At 44.4% G+C, this 18881-nt stretch overlaps 2 protein-coding genes across 2 annotated transcripts in view; one reads left to right on the top strand and one right to left on the bottom strand.

The window, feature by feature from the left end:
- Positions 1–1458, bottom strand: part of CLIC6 (chloride intracellular channel 6) — a 28709-nt gene extending 27251 nt beyond the window's left edge. Inside the window, exon 1 of the mRNA XM_040545383.1 lies at positions 291–1458. Within this exon, the coding sequence (XP_040401317.1) occupies positions 291–1247 (957 nt within the window). The 5' untranslated portion in view covers positions 1248–1458. The remainder of the gene's footprint in view (positions 1–290) is intronic.
- A 10906-nt stretch (positions 1459–12364) lies between these two features.
- Positions 12365–18881, top strand: part of RCAN1 (regulator of calcineurin 1) — a 41150-nt gene continuing 34633 nt past the window's right edge. The window contains exon 1 of the mRNA XM_040545374.1: positions 12365–12675. Within this exon, the coding sequence (XP_040401308.1) occupies positions 12457–12675 (219 nt within the window). The 5' untranslated portion in view covers positions 12365–12456. The remainder of the gene's footprint in view (positions 12676–18881) is intronic.

Genomic DNA, 18881 nt, shown 5'->3' with positions numbered 1-18881 from the left:
GCCACCTTGCAGGTCAGGTCTGTGCCAGTGGGATCGTGCGGTCCCACAGCTCTTGGGGCTGGGGGTGCAGGCACCGTGACCGAGTGGGGAGCCCAGTCCCCTCCTGTCCGCACCGAAGCGCAGGAGGAATGAGGGGTCAGAGGCAGGTGTATTTGGGGCATTAATAACCAAATCGCCTTGCCTGGGCTGGGGTGGCGTCTGCCAGATTTAAACGCAGGAGCTGCCCAGGGGGTCCTGGTGAAGGGAAGAGTCACCAGCCCGGGGATCCCCACCAGCCCCCCACACCCTACCTTGACAAAGAGGGAGATGTCGTGCTCCTGCTTCTCCTCCTCCTCCTCTTCCTCCTGCTCCAGCGCTGCCGCCGAGCCCGTCTCGTCCTCCTCGTTCTCCGCCCGGCCCCGCACCCCGTTCAGCCTCAGCCCCGCCGCCTCCGCGCCGCCTCCCCCTGCCCCCGGGGCCTCACTCTCCGCTCCTGCCCCCGCCGCCCCCGGGGCCTCGGCTCCACTCCCAGCCTCCGGCCGGGGCTCGGCTCCGTCCTCGCCGTCCGGCCCCGCGCCCTCCGGCTCCCCGGGGCTCTCGGGAGCCGCCTCGATCCCGGCCGGAGCCTCCCCGGGGCTCGCCCCCGACGGAGCCTCCTCTGCGGCCGCCTCGGGGCTCGCCCCCGACGGGGCTTCCACCCGCTCCGCGTCCTCGGGCTCCGGCCCTAGCGGGGCCTCGTCCCTCTCCGCCTCTTCGGGGGCTGCCCCGCGGGGGGCTCCCCCCTGCACCTCCTCTCCCGGGTCTCTCCCCGCCGCCTCCTCGGGCTCCGCTCCCGCAGCCTCAGCCTCCAGCACCGCATCCTCGGGGGCCGGTCCCGACGGGGCCGCCGCTGCCGCCTCTTCGAGGCCCGTTCGCAGCGGGGCCGCCTCCTTCGCTGCCCCCTCGGCCAGCACCGAGCCCTCCGGTTCCCCCCCCGGCAGAGCAGCACCGTCCTCGACGGGCTCCGGCTCCTCTACCCCCGACGGCTGCTGCTGCCCCTCGCCGGGGCTCTCCTCCCGTCCCCCGGGGGAGCCGCCGTCGGGGGGCTCCGCGGCCTCGGCCGGCTCCTGTCCCGCCCCGCCGTCGGGGGGGACACCCGGGGGTCCAGCGGGGGGCTCCGCAGCCCCTTCGGGGGGCAGCTCCGGCTTCCCCGCCGCCGCTGCGCCTTCCTCGCCGCCCCCTGCCCGCGGGAGGTCGCTCCCCGACGGCTGCCCCGGGCTCTCAGCCATGTCACCGGGACGGGGACGGCACCGGGACCGGCACCGGGACCGGGACGGTGCCACCGAGCCTGGGAGCAGCGCCGGACACCGGGGGGGGGCCGCGCCTGCGCTGCAGCCCCGGGGGCGGCCAGGGGGCGGCAGCCGCAGGTGCGTGCGCTCCTCCCCCGGTTTTCAGCCCTGCCCGCCCCGCTGAAACGCTCCCCGTCCGGGGGGGGACACAGGGAAGCGCTGCTGGCCGCCGCCCCAAAGCCGCCCCGACCCCATCCCGGGCATGGAGCAGGCAGCTGGGGGGCGACAAGGAGGTTTGGGGCAGGGTCATCCCGCAGGAAGCCCCCCGGTGACAGGCAGCTTGTCGCCCCCGTGGAGTGGCTTTGCATCAAGAGGAAAATCAGCAGGTTCGGGTGGAAGGGTGATATTCAGCACGGGTTTGCTGGCAGGCAAGGAGAAGTGGTTTTGTAGGAGGTGCAGCAGGCTCTGGTCGGGCTTCCCTCCGAAGGGTGGCTAGTGGCGCTGGTTTATGGTGCTCGGTGAGCTGAAAACATCCCTCCTTTTCTACTGGTTGAGAATACAGGGAATGGGAAAGTAGGCTGACAAGAATGAGGTAGCATCTTTAAAAAACACGCTTCTATGTACGTGTATCTGAAACCACCGTGTGGAAAGAGTGGGGCTGAAGGCAGGATTTTGTAGTCGGCAGACAGAAGACGCAGCCGACAAGAGGTGGGCAACACTGTAAAATAAATAATTCAGTCAGAGGAATGCTTGCTCTGATAAAAATAAACAAACAGGTAAATAAATAAATACTCCTGCAACTGTTTTACATAGAAGTTACGCCCGCCCAGAGGCAATTTCCCAGCAAGACAAAGGAACGGGGAGATACAGACTGACTTGCTGGGCAGCCGCGATCAGAAGGGATGCTTCTTGAAGGTTTGGGCATTTTGGAATGAAAGCTTAGCCTTTGGCAATGGGGGTCTTGCAGCAGGACCCATAACAAGGCAATTATTTCACTTCTCTTGTGGGTTCTGACATCAGTAGACTGACACATCTCAGTCATCTCTATTTCTACCCAGATAATCCTGGTTTACTCATCCCAACCCATGCTGAAGGGTTCCTAACACTTGGCCCAAAGGCTGGCCACATCCCCCATGTGCAATATTTTACAAAGTTTTCAGATGTGAGACAAGACACAAGCATTGTCATCCTTCATCCAAAGGTGGATGGGACAGCGGCAGGAAGGATGAAGGCTCACCTCTGATGAGGGTTTCATGGTGGAAAAGAACAGCAAAGCAACGTCTGTAATGTAAAAGTGGTGGGAATTTTGCAGGAGACATGACTGAGGTTTACAGATGTAACTACCAAAGCCAGCTGCCTGTGTTTCATAGAATCGTGTAATGGTTTGGGTTGGAAGGGACCTAAAAGACCACCTGGTTCCACCCCCTGCCATGGGCAGGGACACCTCCCACCAGACCAGGCTGCCCAAAGCCCCATCCAGCCTGGCCTTGAACACCTCCAGGGATGGGGCATCCACAGCTTCTCTGGGCAGTCTGCCAGTGCCTCACCGCCCTCATGGTAAAGCTTGTCTCACAGTTAATCTGAACACTCATCCTCATCGTTTGTCTGAACACTGCTCTTGTTTGCACCACCTGAGACGCTGGCTCCTGCTCCCAGGCTCCATGAGCTTGAGTTTGCTCAGCTCTGGTGGCTGACATGCCCCGATGGTTGGGCTCCCTCCTCAGCACAGCTTCTGCTGGCTCACTGGGCTGCCTGCTCTGTGTGTCCTCTTTTTGTCTGTGCCTGGATCTGCATCACTCCTCTAAATCCCTCTGTTGGTCTCAGTTTCAGTTTTCGTTAAGGTATGAGCTTGACATGGGACTTGCACCGTCATGCTGTTTGATGGAGCTACATGAGCAATGAGTGTCTCTCCCCAGTAATCAATCCCTGGAGAACACCAGTTCTCTGTTTTTGTCTGTCACCTGCTCTGTGGCTATTGGTACAAAACAAAGTGAGGATTTCAATGCCAGTGAAAAAAATCTTTCAGTGATAATTACTGCCTCAGGAGTTGCTTACTGCTGCCTGCTCTGCTTATGCCATGACATCCATATAGCCAGCAAGAGAGACAAAATAGGAAGAGTCGGGGGACAGGGTAAAGAGGGACGAGGTGGGCATAGATCAGAGAAAAGGCAGCCAGGTGACACTTCTGGAAATGTGCCATGAAAATTAGCTCTGTCCCTGCAAAGCCCTGGAGCTTCAAATCTCTGTTGTCCTGTGCTCTATGCATCCAACACTTCCCCTCTCAATTACTCAACAATTACTTAACAATTAATCTCCCCTGCTTCACACTCCTTTACACTGTCTTCAAGCTCTTTATGTCCCATCTGTTTCTAAAATAGGCCCCCAGCTAATAAATATTATTTTCTCAGTTCAGCTCCAGCAAGGATTACTGCACACCTTCTTCACTTAAAAGCCGACTGCAGGTAATTAAATATCGCATATGTCAGACATTAGTGGACAGCACGAAGATCCCTTTACAGCCTGTTGGTGAACACGTTGTATCCCTGGGGGTTATCAATTAGGCTGTGCTTGCTTGGATTATTGTCCCTTCTTCTCCTTCCCTGACTGTGCAGTGGGTTGCGGATCCAGGTTACCGTTTTGCAGCCTGAGGTAAGGGAAAAAAATGCCTTTTGCATTACAAGGGAGCTGCCAAATACACAACTGCCAAATATTTAATGGTTCACCCTAACACAACAAGCAAAGAACTGGGGTAATGGAGCCAGCAAGGCATTTTTGCCTCCCTGTGCAGGCTGCCGCCTCACACAGCAGCCTGCTCTGCCTGTTTTCACTGCTGGCTCTGGCTGGGGTTGTGCTGTTTCGCCAGGTGGGCTCATCTGCTTGTCCACACGTACCACATTTCACAAGGGAAGATGTGCATCCCCAGGGCAAAACCTCTCTGCACACAGTTTGGATTTTGCTCGTTTCTGCCAGATGCTGAGTAACTAATGTTGCACTGAACTCGGTGGGAAATACAGGTGAGTCCGGAAATGGAGTGGTAAAAATGGTATTGGAAGACGACGATTGTTAGCACTTTCAAAATCCATTTCTGTCTCTCCGTTCTTTCTGTCACTGGTTCCTTAAACTTCTGTCAGAAAGGGGGCTTTCTGCTGCTTTGTGCTTGGCGGGCTGCTCCGTCTGCCCCAGCAAAATTCGGAGCGGGAGACACCTCTCTGGAAATGGCAGCGGCGTGGTGCGTGCTGGGGGGATGCCATCTGCATGCTCTGAGCTTCCCCGCACTAAGCTGCTTAGGGGCAATCGGCTCCCTCCCCAGCTGCTTACCCACAGTCTGCTGGGGAAGGAGCTGGGTAGGGATACATGCAGGGGGGACAGCCTACATGCAGGGGCAGAGGCAGCGTGCTGCTAATGTTGCAACAAACCAAGCAGCAAGGCCAGCTCAACCCTCACCTTGTTGCTGACAGCATGTCTTGAGCAAACTCAGGACCTGCTCTCGTTTTGGGCTACTCAGGGCCTCTGCCCATGTTTTTGACTCTGTTTGGGAAACCCCAGGCAAGCTTATTTCACTGAACTCCTTCTCCCTCATCACTTCCAAATGCCTTTCAGCCATGGCCATTCTCATGTACCGTTACTTAGGACATGCACGCACCACTATTTAAAGGACCATCACGATTTGCACGTGATTCAATAGGATTAGAGAAATGTTTAAAGCTCAGAGTCTTTGTGAGGATCTGGGTCTTATTAAGTAACCGTGATTTCATTATTGTCACCCTCATCGTTCTTCCTTCTGTTTTCTGGCGCACTGATTGTGGCACTGGATTTGGGGTGTGAGTTTTCCAAAGTGATGAACTGTCCCAGCTTCAGCTGAATTTCTTCTGCTGAAGGCATCTGAAAAGTAGTCTTTAAAATATAAGTTATTTGGAGAAGAAAATATGCCCTTACTTCTTTTGCAAAGCACCCAGGATGTATTACTGCCCCAAACTCAATGAACTACATGTGGTGTTCCTAAGGTTTCTGTTACAAATGCTACTTTTCTCACACTGTCCTGCTTTATGAAATTGCATAGGAAGCCCTAATCAGATCCATCAGAACATTTAACTCAAAGCTTCTTCTAGGGTCCTTCTTCAATATTAATAATGTATCTAGAATTTCTTGACCTTTCTATTATTTTAATTCCTATTACATTAACCTGTTATTTATTCTATATTAGTTCCCTATTTTATTATGACTGAAGTGTCTTGGAATAATTTCTTAAAATGTAATCCCTAATCATGATTCATTTGATCTTTTTATACTCTAACTTGTGTTTTAAATTTCAGTTAACCTTTTATAGCTCTTAAAAGCTTTTTTCCCATGTAAAATAGGATCACATTCTGTACAATTTCCACTTGCATTTGGCCTTTAATAGGTTCCTTCTTTGCAAATCTGAGATAATTTTTTAAATAATAATAGGTTTTAGAGTATTTATAGATTTGGGAATAAAACAGAATATTACAAAATACCGAGCTGATATAAAAGCAAGTTACACGTGCAATTGAGAGATACATTTATCCTGACCAGTGAACGGTAATTGCACATTGACTATTACACTTACTGGTAAATTACTCTATTCATTAGAAAAACACATCTCGTCTATACGTAGCTCTCTATAAATTAATGTATAGCTTTCACTTCACCAGAATTTTCAGAAATATTTTTATACACTGTAATAGCCTTGAAAATAATTTTTCATATAATCAGTAAAGAATTCTATGCTTCTGCAACCTTGTAGTGAGAAGAACAGGTGATCTCCAGAGGTCCTATTTTTATTTTGCTTCATTCCAAAGTAGAATTCCCATGACATCTATGCAGCTGACTTTTTTTTTTTTTTTTTTTTTAAGGAATGTTTAGTGAAGCTGGTTTGGGCACTTAATCCTTTAAAAGTGATAACAAAGGGTAGGAAACAATAGAAAAAGACATGCACAATCTGCCTTGGGATAGAATTACACACAGTTTGCCCTATATGAGTCCCAGTCCATTTTTAACTAATATCCATTTTATTTGCATGCAGGTTTTGCCACAATCATTCTCTTTTTTCTTTTTTCTTTTTCTTTTTCTTTTTCTTTTTCTTTTTCTTTTTCTTTTTCTTTTTCTTTTTCTTTTTCTTTTTCTTTTTCTTTTTCTTTTTCTTTTTCTTTTTTTTCCTTTTTTTATTTTTCCTTTCTTTTTTATTTTTCCCAAATTAGGAACTGAACCTCACTCTTTCTGCTAAAATCTTTGATACAACTTTTGTTGTTATTGTATCATATTTATTGTTCCTTTTCAGAAGTGCTTCCCCACAAAACCCATTTGTTCTACAGCACTTGTAAATGGGCTCTGCAGTAAATCAGTAACCAGGCTTCTTATTACTGATTGCTCCTGAAATAAATGGCTCATTTACCTCTACGGTGTATTACTCTTTTCTACCTAATTTAGGAGTTGACTTACCGGAGCACAGTTTAAAAATCAGTAAGAGGTACAGGGTAACCTGCTGTGATAGTATAATGAAGAGCACACCATTGTTGGATCTGGGCTGTACCCAAAGGTGGCAGCGACCTTGGGAGTCCAGCTGTGCCAGGTACAGTGCACATACAGGCACCTCACCGTCTCACCAAGGAAGGGTGGCAGGAAGGGAGCATAACGAACCAGGGGAGAAGAGGGAGATATGTGTGAAAGAGAAGAGATTGTACAGATAGTCATTTAACAAAGCAACTGATCTGAATCAGTTGCACGTGATTTGTACATTACCTACTGCTTCAAAGACTCCTTAACAAGCCTTACCTTTTGCACCTCAGATTTGTTCTTAGCCTCCCCCTAACATCACGGTAAAGAAGCCTTAGGTTCACGGCATTTATTTTATTTAATGACACTTTATTTGTATGTTTCTTCTCTGCCCTGGGACGATTCCTACTCTTTCAAACACTAGTGGTTCTGAAAAACACTCCAGCTAATTCTGCTTTTCCTTCAGGCAGAAGGAAAATAAAAACATTAAAATAACATTACACAATGTTCTATAAAAAACATTACACAATAGGGGACAGAGAGGCTATGGCCCTGATTTCTTATTCTCACTACTGTGGTTTCAACATTGTCAGTCTGCATAAGTTAAAGAAGAAAAAATAAAAATGGATTGTGTGTTGTTACCTTGTTTGGTGCTTAAAAGGTACTGGTGAATGCAGCGAACTAAACTGCTATCAGAAATAACTCCTTAGGTTGTGCTGTTAAAGACATTTTGCTGTGAGAGCCACAGTCATGAGACATTTTCAGTCAATGCAACTGGAAGTAGCTAATGGACATGGCTGTTGTGATACAGGCCACAGCAATTCCTTTTACGCTGTTTGTTGGCTATCAAGGCCAAAAACCATGCAGACAAGCGACCTAAACAAATTGTTCTCAGTCAACAAAGAATCAAGCCCATGGCAGTGGTGTTATGAGATGCACGCTTGCAGCGGTGAGGCCTGTGGAAGGATATCCAGCTGGAGTACGCACGCTCAGGACACCAGGTTTGTGGGGCTGGGGTGGCTGTGGGTGCCTGGGAGCTGAGCTGCAGGCACCCAGCAGGCAAGGAAGGTGGGCAGGAGGCTGCAGAGTAGCAGCAGGAGCTTTGCAAGCAGCATTGATATTGTCCAGACCCTCATGGGCTGCTGATGCTCTGGAAAAGGGGATCCCTGGGGTTGCCTGGAGCAAGTCAAAGGAAGGAAAGGGAGCATGCTGAGGAGCACCATGGACCAGGCGTGAAACCCCTTTCGGCAACCCCAAAAGGAGCTCTACATCCTGAGAGATTTGCAGGACTGGATCTGCTTAGCTGAGCAAGAAGAATAGTGAGGAGGGGCTCCAATATAAAACACCAAGTACCGGGAGAGGTTTTTATTACAGCAAAGAAAAACATAGCAAGAACAAGTGGTTATGAGGGAGAAAAAGGCAAGTTTAAGCTAGAAATTAAACATACCTCCAATAGCATTTAACATCAGAACAAATTGTTATATAAGGGAACTTTCTTTATATCTACTTTCTCCTTGGGGCATATGGTTTCCTCAAGCTGAACTTAAAGCAAAAACAGCGAGGTTTTATGTGCTTTACATGTTCACTTTAAGATAACTGGCTTGCTTTAATGAGGCTCAGATCTCACTCTGTCTGTGGGAGGCTGTTTTAAGGGGAACATGTCTATATATAAGAAAGTAACTGAGAAGGGCTGCTCAGCAGATAATGAGCACTTGAAAGATGTAAATTTAAGACTTCACTGAGGTGGATTTTAGCAAAACCTCCTAAAGAACATGGGCTCCAAGAGGGCTGCAGGAAATGCAGGAGGTAAAGCTCATGGGGAAGTTTGTGAAGGAGCTGCCAATGAGTGAAAGATCCTCCTAGTTGTGGGGAGGAAACTGAGACGGGCATTTCCCTTCTGACAAATGAACTGGATTTGGAGCAAATGGACTGAAAAGTGACTGGCACAGGTAAGGTATGAGAGACTGAGAACCCCTTCCTCTGTCCTCGTTGATAAAGAAGACTCCCACAATTTAGTGTTGTTGGATCAGTTGAGCTTTTATGAAGCTTGTATGATCTAAAAAGAGAAAATTAGTAAATATCTAAAATACCATACACTGGTGCGTCTTGCTCAACTGTGGGGAAAGTATGAATATTATTCAGGTTCTTTTGACCATGTTTTAGATTCAAACAGGATGATTGGGTTGATTTGAGCTTTGAAGTCTCTAGACACATTGGATATTTATTATTGTAAATCTAGGTGGTTATTTGGATAAGGTTTAAGAAGTCAAGATTTTCAAAAACAAACACAAGCAAATAACTGGTAGTACAAGTTTTTTAACGTCAATGTAAGCAAGTAATTGAGGATATAGGCTTTTACTTTCAGGATACTTGCTGGATATGGGAGTAATTAAAAAAACACTTTAATGAAAATAAAACTGTGTTATTGATAGCCAAAATTAATGTTGAATATATATACATATATTAGGCATGCATACCATTTTAAAAGTCTACAGCCAATGAATGATTGCAGTATCATGTTCTGAATAGGCTTCTATCCAGGAAGAATAAATCTAAGTCTTCTGAACTACCGTCAGTGACACCAATACCATGTGCTTAAACTGCCAGCTACATCTGTCTATATGCAGCTGCTAAATAGGTGCACTGAAAATCTATTCCGAGGAATATTAAACAAGCCAGTGGTTTGCATTAGTGTTCAGGAAGTAAAGTCACCCACAAGCTGCATGTTCAGTCTTTCTCCGAACATTTTCCATGTAGTTATAATGAAGTTCTGTATAGGGCTTTTTCTGTTTTTTTTTTTCCATGCTGGTTAGATAACTTCTGTTCACTTGAGAAGTGAGAATTTCAGTATGCAGATACGTGTAACAGAAATAGCCCTTTTGAGATGCTTTGGGCCTCTCTTTCTACCACTAGATGGTAGTGTATGTTGTTTAAAACACCTGAACAGCACTGTTCAAGTGTATATTTAGTGATTTGTTCCAGGAACATTTTTTTTTTTCTTGTGTGTAAAGAAATCACTACCGTTAATCACTGTCACTCGCATTAAATATGTGCTCCATTCTCAGGGTTGAGCATTGTGGTTAAGATCTCATTTCTCTTGGCTTACCAGCTCTTTTAGTCAAAAGCATATATTGCATTCTCTTCACACATAACAGAAAGAGGGGAGGAATCCGTCATTAAACACTAAGATTAGGGAGATTCAGGTTTAATTTTTCTTCTGAAGTCCACAACTGAATTAATGCCAGGGTGGTGGTGGTGGTCACTTCATATTTGTGTTTGCCGTATTTCTAGAATGCCAGCAATGCTTGCTTTCTCTGAATTGTCTGCCTGAACTTTTCAGCTCTTTGGGCAGATAGGTCCTCAGACTGCAGCGCTTGGAACAATGTGATAGTGATCTCAGTTGAGCTTCAGGTGTTCTTACGATACAAATATAATTAATGACTTATTTTCATCCACAAATCTGACACCTGGTTGCAATTACCAGCTGGGGGTGGCTTATGCCATTAGACCAGTAGTGGCCAGATTATTATTTTTGAATGGCTTTCATAACAGTAACATGGCAGACTACAATCACAGGAATTTGTTGCTGGCAGGTTTTGCTTCTTCTATGAGAGCTTTTAAATACTTGTAACAGAAGATTTTTGTTCAGATTCCTCAGGTGAGGTTTCTGTAGAGGGCTAGGACTCTTGAAACAGAGAGTACAGATAGCTTCTCAAAGGAGCAAGTATCACCACTCACATCAGGAAGCAAATCTGAAAGCATAGAATAAGATTTAAAATGATATTAGCTTATCTAGAGATTGAAATGTTAGCTCTAAAAAGTTTCAGCAAGTTCATATACGTGACCTTTTTTATAAGATACCATTTGTTTGAATTTTTGTGAAAAATGGTGTGAAAATATACAGACTTACATCACTTAGAGCAATCAGTCACGAAAATATGCTGTATGTAAGATGTGTCTCTCTCTGAGAAAGGCTTGAATGGATTACAACAGACAGATTATAGTGTCTGAAAAAAATTGTAGGAGGGAAGGAGAAGGCAAATGATTATCTCTTTGCCTGGCATTTTTTGCCTTGTTGTATCCTGCAAGATCTCATTAAAATTGACTGAGACCAGTATTTCATCATTTTAAAGTCTTTGATCTGTTGGGAAAAAAAAAAAGGTCAGCAATGCTAACTAAAGATAACAATGGTTATCTCAAGTAGTGAGGTTGTTGTCTCTGCTGTAAACTTTGCACAATGCAAATCAGTAGGTAGCACGTAATTTTCAACCCTCAAAATTGTTTCTTCAGATGTTCTTTACACCACCAAAATATTGGTGCATTTTGGAAGAAAAGATCAGTAAAAGTATGTTACTTTGAACATTATTAAAAATATTTGCCATACCATATTTTAAATCATTTATTAATGTTGCTCAACAAGTGACCCATTGTAGCCTGCATTAATATGTTTATAGCCTGGTTACAAAATCCAGTCCTTTGTGTGGCACAGTAATTTTTTTTTTACAAGTGCACGCTAACATATGTTATGTACAAAAATAAAGTTAAAATTGCAATCTAGAATACTAGACATTCTGAATTGAAATATTTTTTTTCTGAGCCTCTGGATAGATGACACCTGATGACAAGATCACTATGTGTGATGACACTGCTTTCTAAGTCCTGGGAGTCTGAGCTGTATTGTAAATGACAGTTGCCTCCTCACTCATGTCTATGAGAAGTTTCTTGGAAATTGAAAATGAGAATAGGATTAGCCCCTCAGCTTGCTAAAAGTGGTGTTCTTGTGGTAGCCCTCTTTTGGTCTTAGTGAGAAAACAGTTTTTGGAGGGATTGCACTTTCCACTTTCAGACCTGCTTTCTTACACAGCCCCATGGAAGTCAAATATTGGGTTAGAATTTTGCCTGCTATCATCCAACATCTTTTCACTCCTTACTACCTTTAACTATTCTGCACTACACTTCTACTAGCATAGGATGTTTGAGGTCAATATGTGAATATCACGGTAACTTTTTAGAAAGAAAAAACTGTCATCTGAAGTTCACTTTTAGGTCTTATACATATATATAGCAACATATTTTAGGGTATGTAAGAAAAGTGTTTGTCTAGGTCAGTTACGTTGGACTAAGCAGCTCAGCACATCAGGTAAGCTTTTGGCATCTGCAGAGCGTCTGACACGAGCAGCTCCTTGAGCTTAGCTAAGAAAGGTGCAGCTGTCCCTTACAGACTTCTGTCACTAGGAAAAAAAGAAGGGCTTTAAGAATACGCCTCCTTCAGGTCCAAGGTAGGGAGGAAACGACACAGACACCACACAACTCTCCCAATAGTGCTACAAGTGGTTTTTCCCCCCCCCCCCGGCTCTGGAACACAATGAAACCCTTTGCAGGACATCAAAGGCTGGTCAGGTAGCTCCGGGGACAAGCAAGAGAAACACGAAGCACTCGACGGTGGCTGACCGACACCCCTTTTTATTCACATTTAACGCCCCTCAGGGCGGCGCTGCCCTCACTCAACATGGCGGCGAGCAGCGCCGCGCTCCCGCGGGCCACCTGTTGCGGCGGCGCCGGGCGCCTATAGGCTTGCGCGCGGGAGGAGGGGGGGGGGGGGCAGGAAGGCGACGGTTAAACGGCCGCGGGGGGGAACCAACGGCCGCCGCCTCAGCAGGGCTCCGCCCCGCGGGGGCTCCGCTCACCGCCGGCCATGGAGAGCGGCGGCGGCGGCGGGAGGGGCCCGGCGGAGCCGTCGCCCCGGGAAGAAGACGAAGAGGAGGAGGAGGAGGAAGGGGAGGAGGCGCTGCCGGCCGAGGCGGCCTGGAGCTTGGTGGACGGCGCGATGGAGGCGGAGGCGCTGGCGGACCTGCCCACCGCCACCATCGCCTGCAACCTCGACCCGCGCGTCTTCCAGGAGGGGCCGTGCCGGGTGAGGGCCGCGCCGCCGCCACCTCGGGGTGGGGGGAGCAGGGAGGGAGGGTTCGTGAAGGCAGCCCGAGGCGCTTGGTGGGGCGACAGGCAGGCTCTGAAGCGTGGGGCTGCCCTGCGAGCAGGCAAAGGGAGCTGCTGGGCATCGCGAGTGGGTCTGCAGTGCCTGGCTTTGTTTAAAAAGCCAGCAAAGAGGGCTGCACGCCGCTCTGCCGGAGCAGGGCAGGGTAACAGCAGGTGTCAGAAGAATGTTGTAAGCTGCCTGACAGGTCCAGGTCTAATAGATAGATACAAACGCTACAGGATTGCTTCTCACCTCGTCCGTGGCTTTCCTGATGGAAGTTGGATTCAAGTCGAGCTTACCTCCTCTTACCTGTCACACCACTGACCAGAATTAAAGAATCAGTGAAGCCAGCATTTCTCTTTTCTTTTTATTTTTACACCCCTTTTTTCCATCAAGCTCTTATTTTCTGGTGCCCTTGATACTGAAGGAGATGTTCATTTCTTAAAAAAGATCAAAATGAAACCGACTTGAAAAATTAGGCAACAAATGTACTAGTTTAAAATCCTATTACAACAATTGGGTGTCTCTGTGAAAAACAACTTAGAGTAGATATAGCAGAGGTCCAACAGCTCAAGGCTACTAACAGTTCCAATGCATTAAAAATGAACTGGAGGTTGGAGTACAATATAGCTGCGTCATCTCTATTACTTTCTAAAATTATGTAACTTTTAACAGCAGTGTAATCCTGTATCACTCAGGGCACCTGCTGCTAGGAAGGGAATGGCACCTTCACAGGGATTTATCCTCTTTAATTCAAGTTCATTCCAAATGTGCTTAAGAAAATATAATCAGTTCTAGTATATTCACTTGCTGGTGGTAATAGTATTTTTCTTAAGTGAATTCTATAACCTTAAAGGGTGTATTTTGAAAACGCAGATATGACCACGTAAATGCATAATTACATGAAAGATCAGGACGTGTCTAAACACTTAAGCCATTTTTCTGTCTTTCTGTTTTAATTCCAAAGACTCTGTCTCCAGACACTAAGCTTAGATCAGAGCAAAGTCTTATGCATCACTGAAATGGCAGTCTTTTTTTTTCTCCTTATTCTTTCTACTTATTTTTTCTTGCCAAGAATCACAGCAGGTAGGAATGCAGATTAATCTCAAATTTATTTCCTATTGTTTTAATTAATCATCTTGGTGTAAACTGTCTTGCCTTAAACAGGGATGACAATATGCACAGTTACTGCAGCATAGCTGTTGTTCTTAATTCTTCTCCGCCTTAGGAATTTAACTTTATTTTGAACCTCAACAAATATGGTGTTTGTGCCCAGCAGGGAAGAGAAATCTTTCTTGAAGTTTTATAAAGAATGTTGAGGCACTTAGTAGATGTACGCAGACTTCTAATAGATTAAAGAACATTTCTCACTTTAGCTAACTGAATCTCTGCCACTGAAGTGATTTACTGAAGAGGTGGGGTGAGACACTCACTGCTCTCAGAGATCCCAGTCTGCTTGGATTGGTGAAAGGCGGGTTCGTCATGCTGCTGTTAGTTAATATGAAAAGAGTAAGGTTGTACTAAAATGCACCTTCTGTGCATGCGTCCAGTTTTACATTAGGAGTTACTAATTCTGGTACCCAAGAAAATGAAGGTGGTTTTGGTCTAGAGCGATGACTTAGCATCTGGAATAGATTATAAGATGATAAACTTACTATACTTAAGGAGCTATTTTTAAGAAAACTCAGTTTATGGAAGAGTCAAGTTTGCTCTTACAGGATTTGCAAACAATTGCATTAGATTTCTTCTGTCATAAAGGAATGAATAAACATATTGCAAAATATAGCATCACTAGACATAGCATTTTTATAAATATTGTTTCCTTTGTTGAATTCCATGTGTTTTTGAGAGTTCTGGAAAAGGTAGGAAATAGGGTGAATGCAACAGTCTTAAAATACCTCTTCTGCAGAGTTGGGTTTTCTCTTCTCTTTGGCAGGCCCCTTTAGTAATCCTGGATTGCCCTATTTGAGGGGGGTTGATCCAATCAAAGGTGAGATGGGAGACGGCTGGCAACAACTATTTCTATTTCACCCTCCCCAGTCAGTGATTCCTGCTTGTGTCAAACTCCTTCCTCCTCAGCTAGGGGCGAGGTAGGGGTGTGGCTACAGCATTTCCTTAGATTACCATTGCCACCAAACTGCTTGGGCAGAGATGTTTTTACAAGTGAGAATGCACAGAGCAGATTCCCTAAAATCAGTGATTTGCTCTCAGAATGCATCACTGGGCCAGGGGTGTTTTATTTGTTTTTGTGGGTTTTGTTTTCTTTTGTTTTGCTGTTCATGCCATGTTGAATTTTTACAGTTTCTCTGGACAGAAAAATATTGAAATAAGCACTCAACAGTGAAATCCTTTTTTTTTTTTTTAAATGATAAGAGTGGCACAACAAAACTGAAAGTACAGAATTTTAAGTCTTAGAAATGTTGGTTGTATGTCTTTGCTCGTTCTTTTTTTGCAGTTGAAATCTGATTTTGTTTTTTATTGGTTTTGACATAAATTTCTTTAAAAATACACCATCTTCTCAGGTAAGGTAATAGCACTAGTAAGTGATAGTTTCTTCTCTGCTGTATTCACATAGGAAAGAATCTGACTTTTTGGAAAGCCATCCATGAGGTATTTAAGCATCACTTCCAAAATCTTCCCTAGAATGCCAAAATACGTACTCTCAAGCTTTTTCTAACTCCTAGTTAGAGAAATTCCTATAGACTCTGTATTCCCTTACCTTTGCTTTCACAGATGCATGTGATAAATGATCTCAGGTAAAAACGCTTTATCTGATCTTCAGGTTGGCTAATTACCTTGGAAAAAATTCTATTCTGACTTCCTGAAATGTCTTCTACTCCTTCCCCTGGCTTTTCAGTAGCTTTAATGTTGACTTTATGCTTGAGAAATTGTGTTTTTTTTCTTAAAGCAATATTTATTTGTGCAATCTGCAGATGAGTTTGATCTGTCGTAACTGTACTATTACTGATTTTAAAATGAGCCTGTGTACTCATTTAAAAGTGTTAGTAGCTAATTACCAGAGCCAGCAACTGTTTTTTTGCCCATTTCTGTCTTCCTCAGCTGGTATGCATTTTTTCTTTTTTTTTTTTTTGTGTGTCAGTGGAGGACACTTGAATGTTTTAATAGAACTTCCACTGAGAAGTAGCAAGTGCAGAAGGTAATAGCTTGCTTGTGTCTTGTAATCCTGGAGGGATGTGGCATACTTCACTGATGATTTTAAACTTCAGAGCATGGCCACTGGGGGGCTAAATAACTTCATTTATACCCCAGTAGTCTCTTGCTAAGTAGGTTACCTGGGTCTGCTCTGTCAGGTTTCCATTTCAGCTTAATTGTAGACAAGTATCACTCATTTAATTTGAGAGGATTAAAAGAGGAACATAAAGTTTATAGAAAGAACTCAGCTTTGAGCTACTGAGGAACTAGTTTTGGTGGGTTGCGGTGTGGCATTTTCTGATGGGGGCAGGGACAGATTTTGGATACAGCTGTTTTCCTTAGAGTGGGTTGAACTCCTTGCATTACTTTAAGGTTCCTATAATTGCCTTAGTCTACTAAATCTCCCAAGTTACTGCAAAGTAATGAATGTAGCAGGTTTCCCTTAATTAATGGAAAACCCACACTCATAGATAACAGGCTGTTAAATCGCAATAATAGTTTTTCTCCAGAGCTTGCTAGAGAAAACTTCCCTGAAAGCTGAATTTTTAAAGGAACTTAGCTTGATTGCTTTCCAGTGCATTAGTAGGAGGGAGCCGGTCTCCTCCTACCCTAGGAGAGAACATCTGCGTCCTCATGTAACCTCCAGTGGCAAGCACGGGTAGAACTGGCTGTGAAACAGCACCTGATTATTTTAAATAAATCATAGTTGTGTTTGAAGATAAGGCCTGAAAAGGTCAGAATTCTCTGCAGCAGTATAACCGAGAGCAAAAGCAGTAATGGCAGATATATTGCATCTCGTTAATGATTATCATAGCCTTGAAAGTCTAGTCTTCCTTTAGCTTTGTATAGGTTTAATATGGAAAAACTTGTTTGTGAATTGATCTGAAAATAAACTCATTGTTAAATGAGCCATGCCTCTGGAAACTTTTAATTGACTTTCAGCCTACTGAAATAATCATGAGATGTTGAATGTATTTTGTATTAAATACTTAAAGAATTACTTCTGCTTTACAGGAAGTTGGTCAAATTTCTCAGGAGTATTCACAAAACCTTCCTTACAGAATAGTGCTTGGGTTTTCTGGTAATCTCTTCCTGTCTCAGTCGCATGCCTCATTAATCCTTTTACTTAAAGTTTGTTAATCCTCTTAGGTCACGTAAAAAAAAAAAAAAAAGCTTATATTTTTGTGACTACAGCACTGGTTTTGGTGAAATGTTCCCTTAGTGGGAACTGTATGAAATTCATACTTTTCTGTGTATGTTTTTGAAGGCTTTCATTCTTTATGTGCTGGTGCTTTTTCTCAAATCATTTTTGTGACAATGTTTATAATTCTATTTTGTTGCTTTTCAGGAAAAGCCGAGGGTTAAGATTGTTGTTCAAAATCCTATCCCAATGATCTGTTTTTATATTGAACAGTAAAATGGCTAAGGATGATTTAAAAAAAAAATAATCTTCTGGTATGAAAATTCTTGCAGTAAAATTAAACTTTCAGAATTATTTAGGTGCTGTACTTTCAGATGATACAGGTTTATTCTGCAGCTGTTAACAGGTTAAGGCAGACTTTTGAGTGACTTGAAGTCTGGAGACCGTATAACTGTAGTGCTATGGCTGACGTAATAATTTCTGACGTTACAGTGGAGCATAATACCATGCTAATGCAGTTTTATGGCTTCTGGGATGTATCCAGTCTGCTAAGTGCATAGGCAGAATGTGTTCATATCTTGGCATCTGAGGACAAACGTGAACTCCTGAGAGTCATTGAGATATCTCACCTCCACAGCTCCTGAGGGTCTCTGGAAAAACTTTGTCTAAAAAGCTGGCGTACTCCTATGAATAATATGAACGTTTTATACTAAATACGTGGTCTGTATGGAAACTTCAGCAATAGTCTTGAAGAGGTGGAATATTCAGTGTGTCTGTTTCGTTTAAGGATGACGTCTTCGGTCTTCCCACTTGAGTAGCTTTTTCTGGCCTGTGAGCCCAGAGAAGGCTTTCTAGTTGCTCTTCCCAGTGCCCATGTGGGATGCTGCTTTCTTTGTCATCACAAAGATGATTTGAATAAATCACCTTTTGAGCTGAGTACTCTTATCTTCAGCTGGTGTAGAAGGGTCTGAAGAGCCTATACAGCACAAAGAAGTTTGTTCAAGCAGTGCTTGACCGCTTTTTTCATAGACTTGGACTTTGAGGCATTGAACAGCAATTTAGGTGGCTTCCTTCCATACTTATCTTTCTTGTGAAAGTACAGGTAATGCCATGAAACAGCAGAAAGGGTGATTTCACAGGAGGAGGGAGAATTATTTTCATTTCTGTAGATTTTTGTCCTCAGGGCATCTCAGAATGCATCATACATGAATACAAGTCGAAGTTTTACCGTAAGTGAGCTACTAACAAGAGAGCCCTCATGCTGCAGCTTTCTATGTCATGGTCTTGAGAGGAGGGATTTGGGAGCAGTCTCAGTTCTATATCACACTGGGAACATTCTGTAGGTCTCCTAGGTCACGTGGAAAGCATAAAATACTTATTTCTACATCCAAAGTCCTAGTACTAGTTAAGTCCTTAAAGTACAGAGATCATCCAATTCCTCGAGCAAACAGTGCAAATCCTTTTATATGTAGAAATAAAAGGGTAGTATGTCACTTATATAATATGTTAAGGAAAGTCATACATACAGGGTGAAAATAAGGGTAAGCAACATTCAGATTTAGCATGTTTGGCTATAAATGGAAACAGTTTCAGTAATGCTGCCTGAGATGGCTGTTAAGTGGCTTGCTTAAAAATACTTTCACGAAGTAAAAATAAATATTGTAAAATGGTCATTAATAGCATAGGTGTTGTAGATATTAAAGAAAAATATTCCTGTATGATCTAATACTCTAATCATTAACCCCAAGTCATTAAAAAAGACTATGCAAAATTTGTGACACAAGTTTAAAAGCTTTAATTTCCCTGGAGAATCTCATGGAAATTTGGAAGAGCTCTGTCTGGTTTAAAT

The sequence above is a fragment of the Cygnus olor genome, chromosome 1 (assembly GCF_009769625.2).
Source record: "Cygnus olor isolate bCygOlo1 chromosome 1, bCygOlo1.pri.v2, whole genome shotgun sequence".
Lineage (NCBI taxonomy): Eukaryota > Metazoa > Chordata > Aves > Anseriformes > Anatidae > Cygnus > Cygnus olor.
The sequence above is the reverse complement of the archived record's forward strand: the minus strand, read 5'-3'. Positions and strand labels throughout refer to the sequence as shown.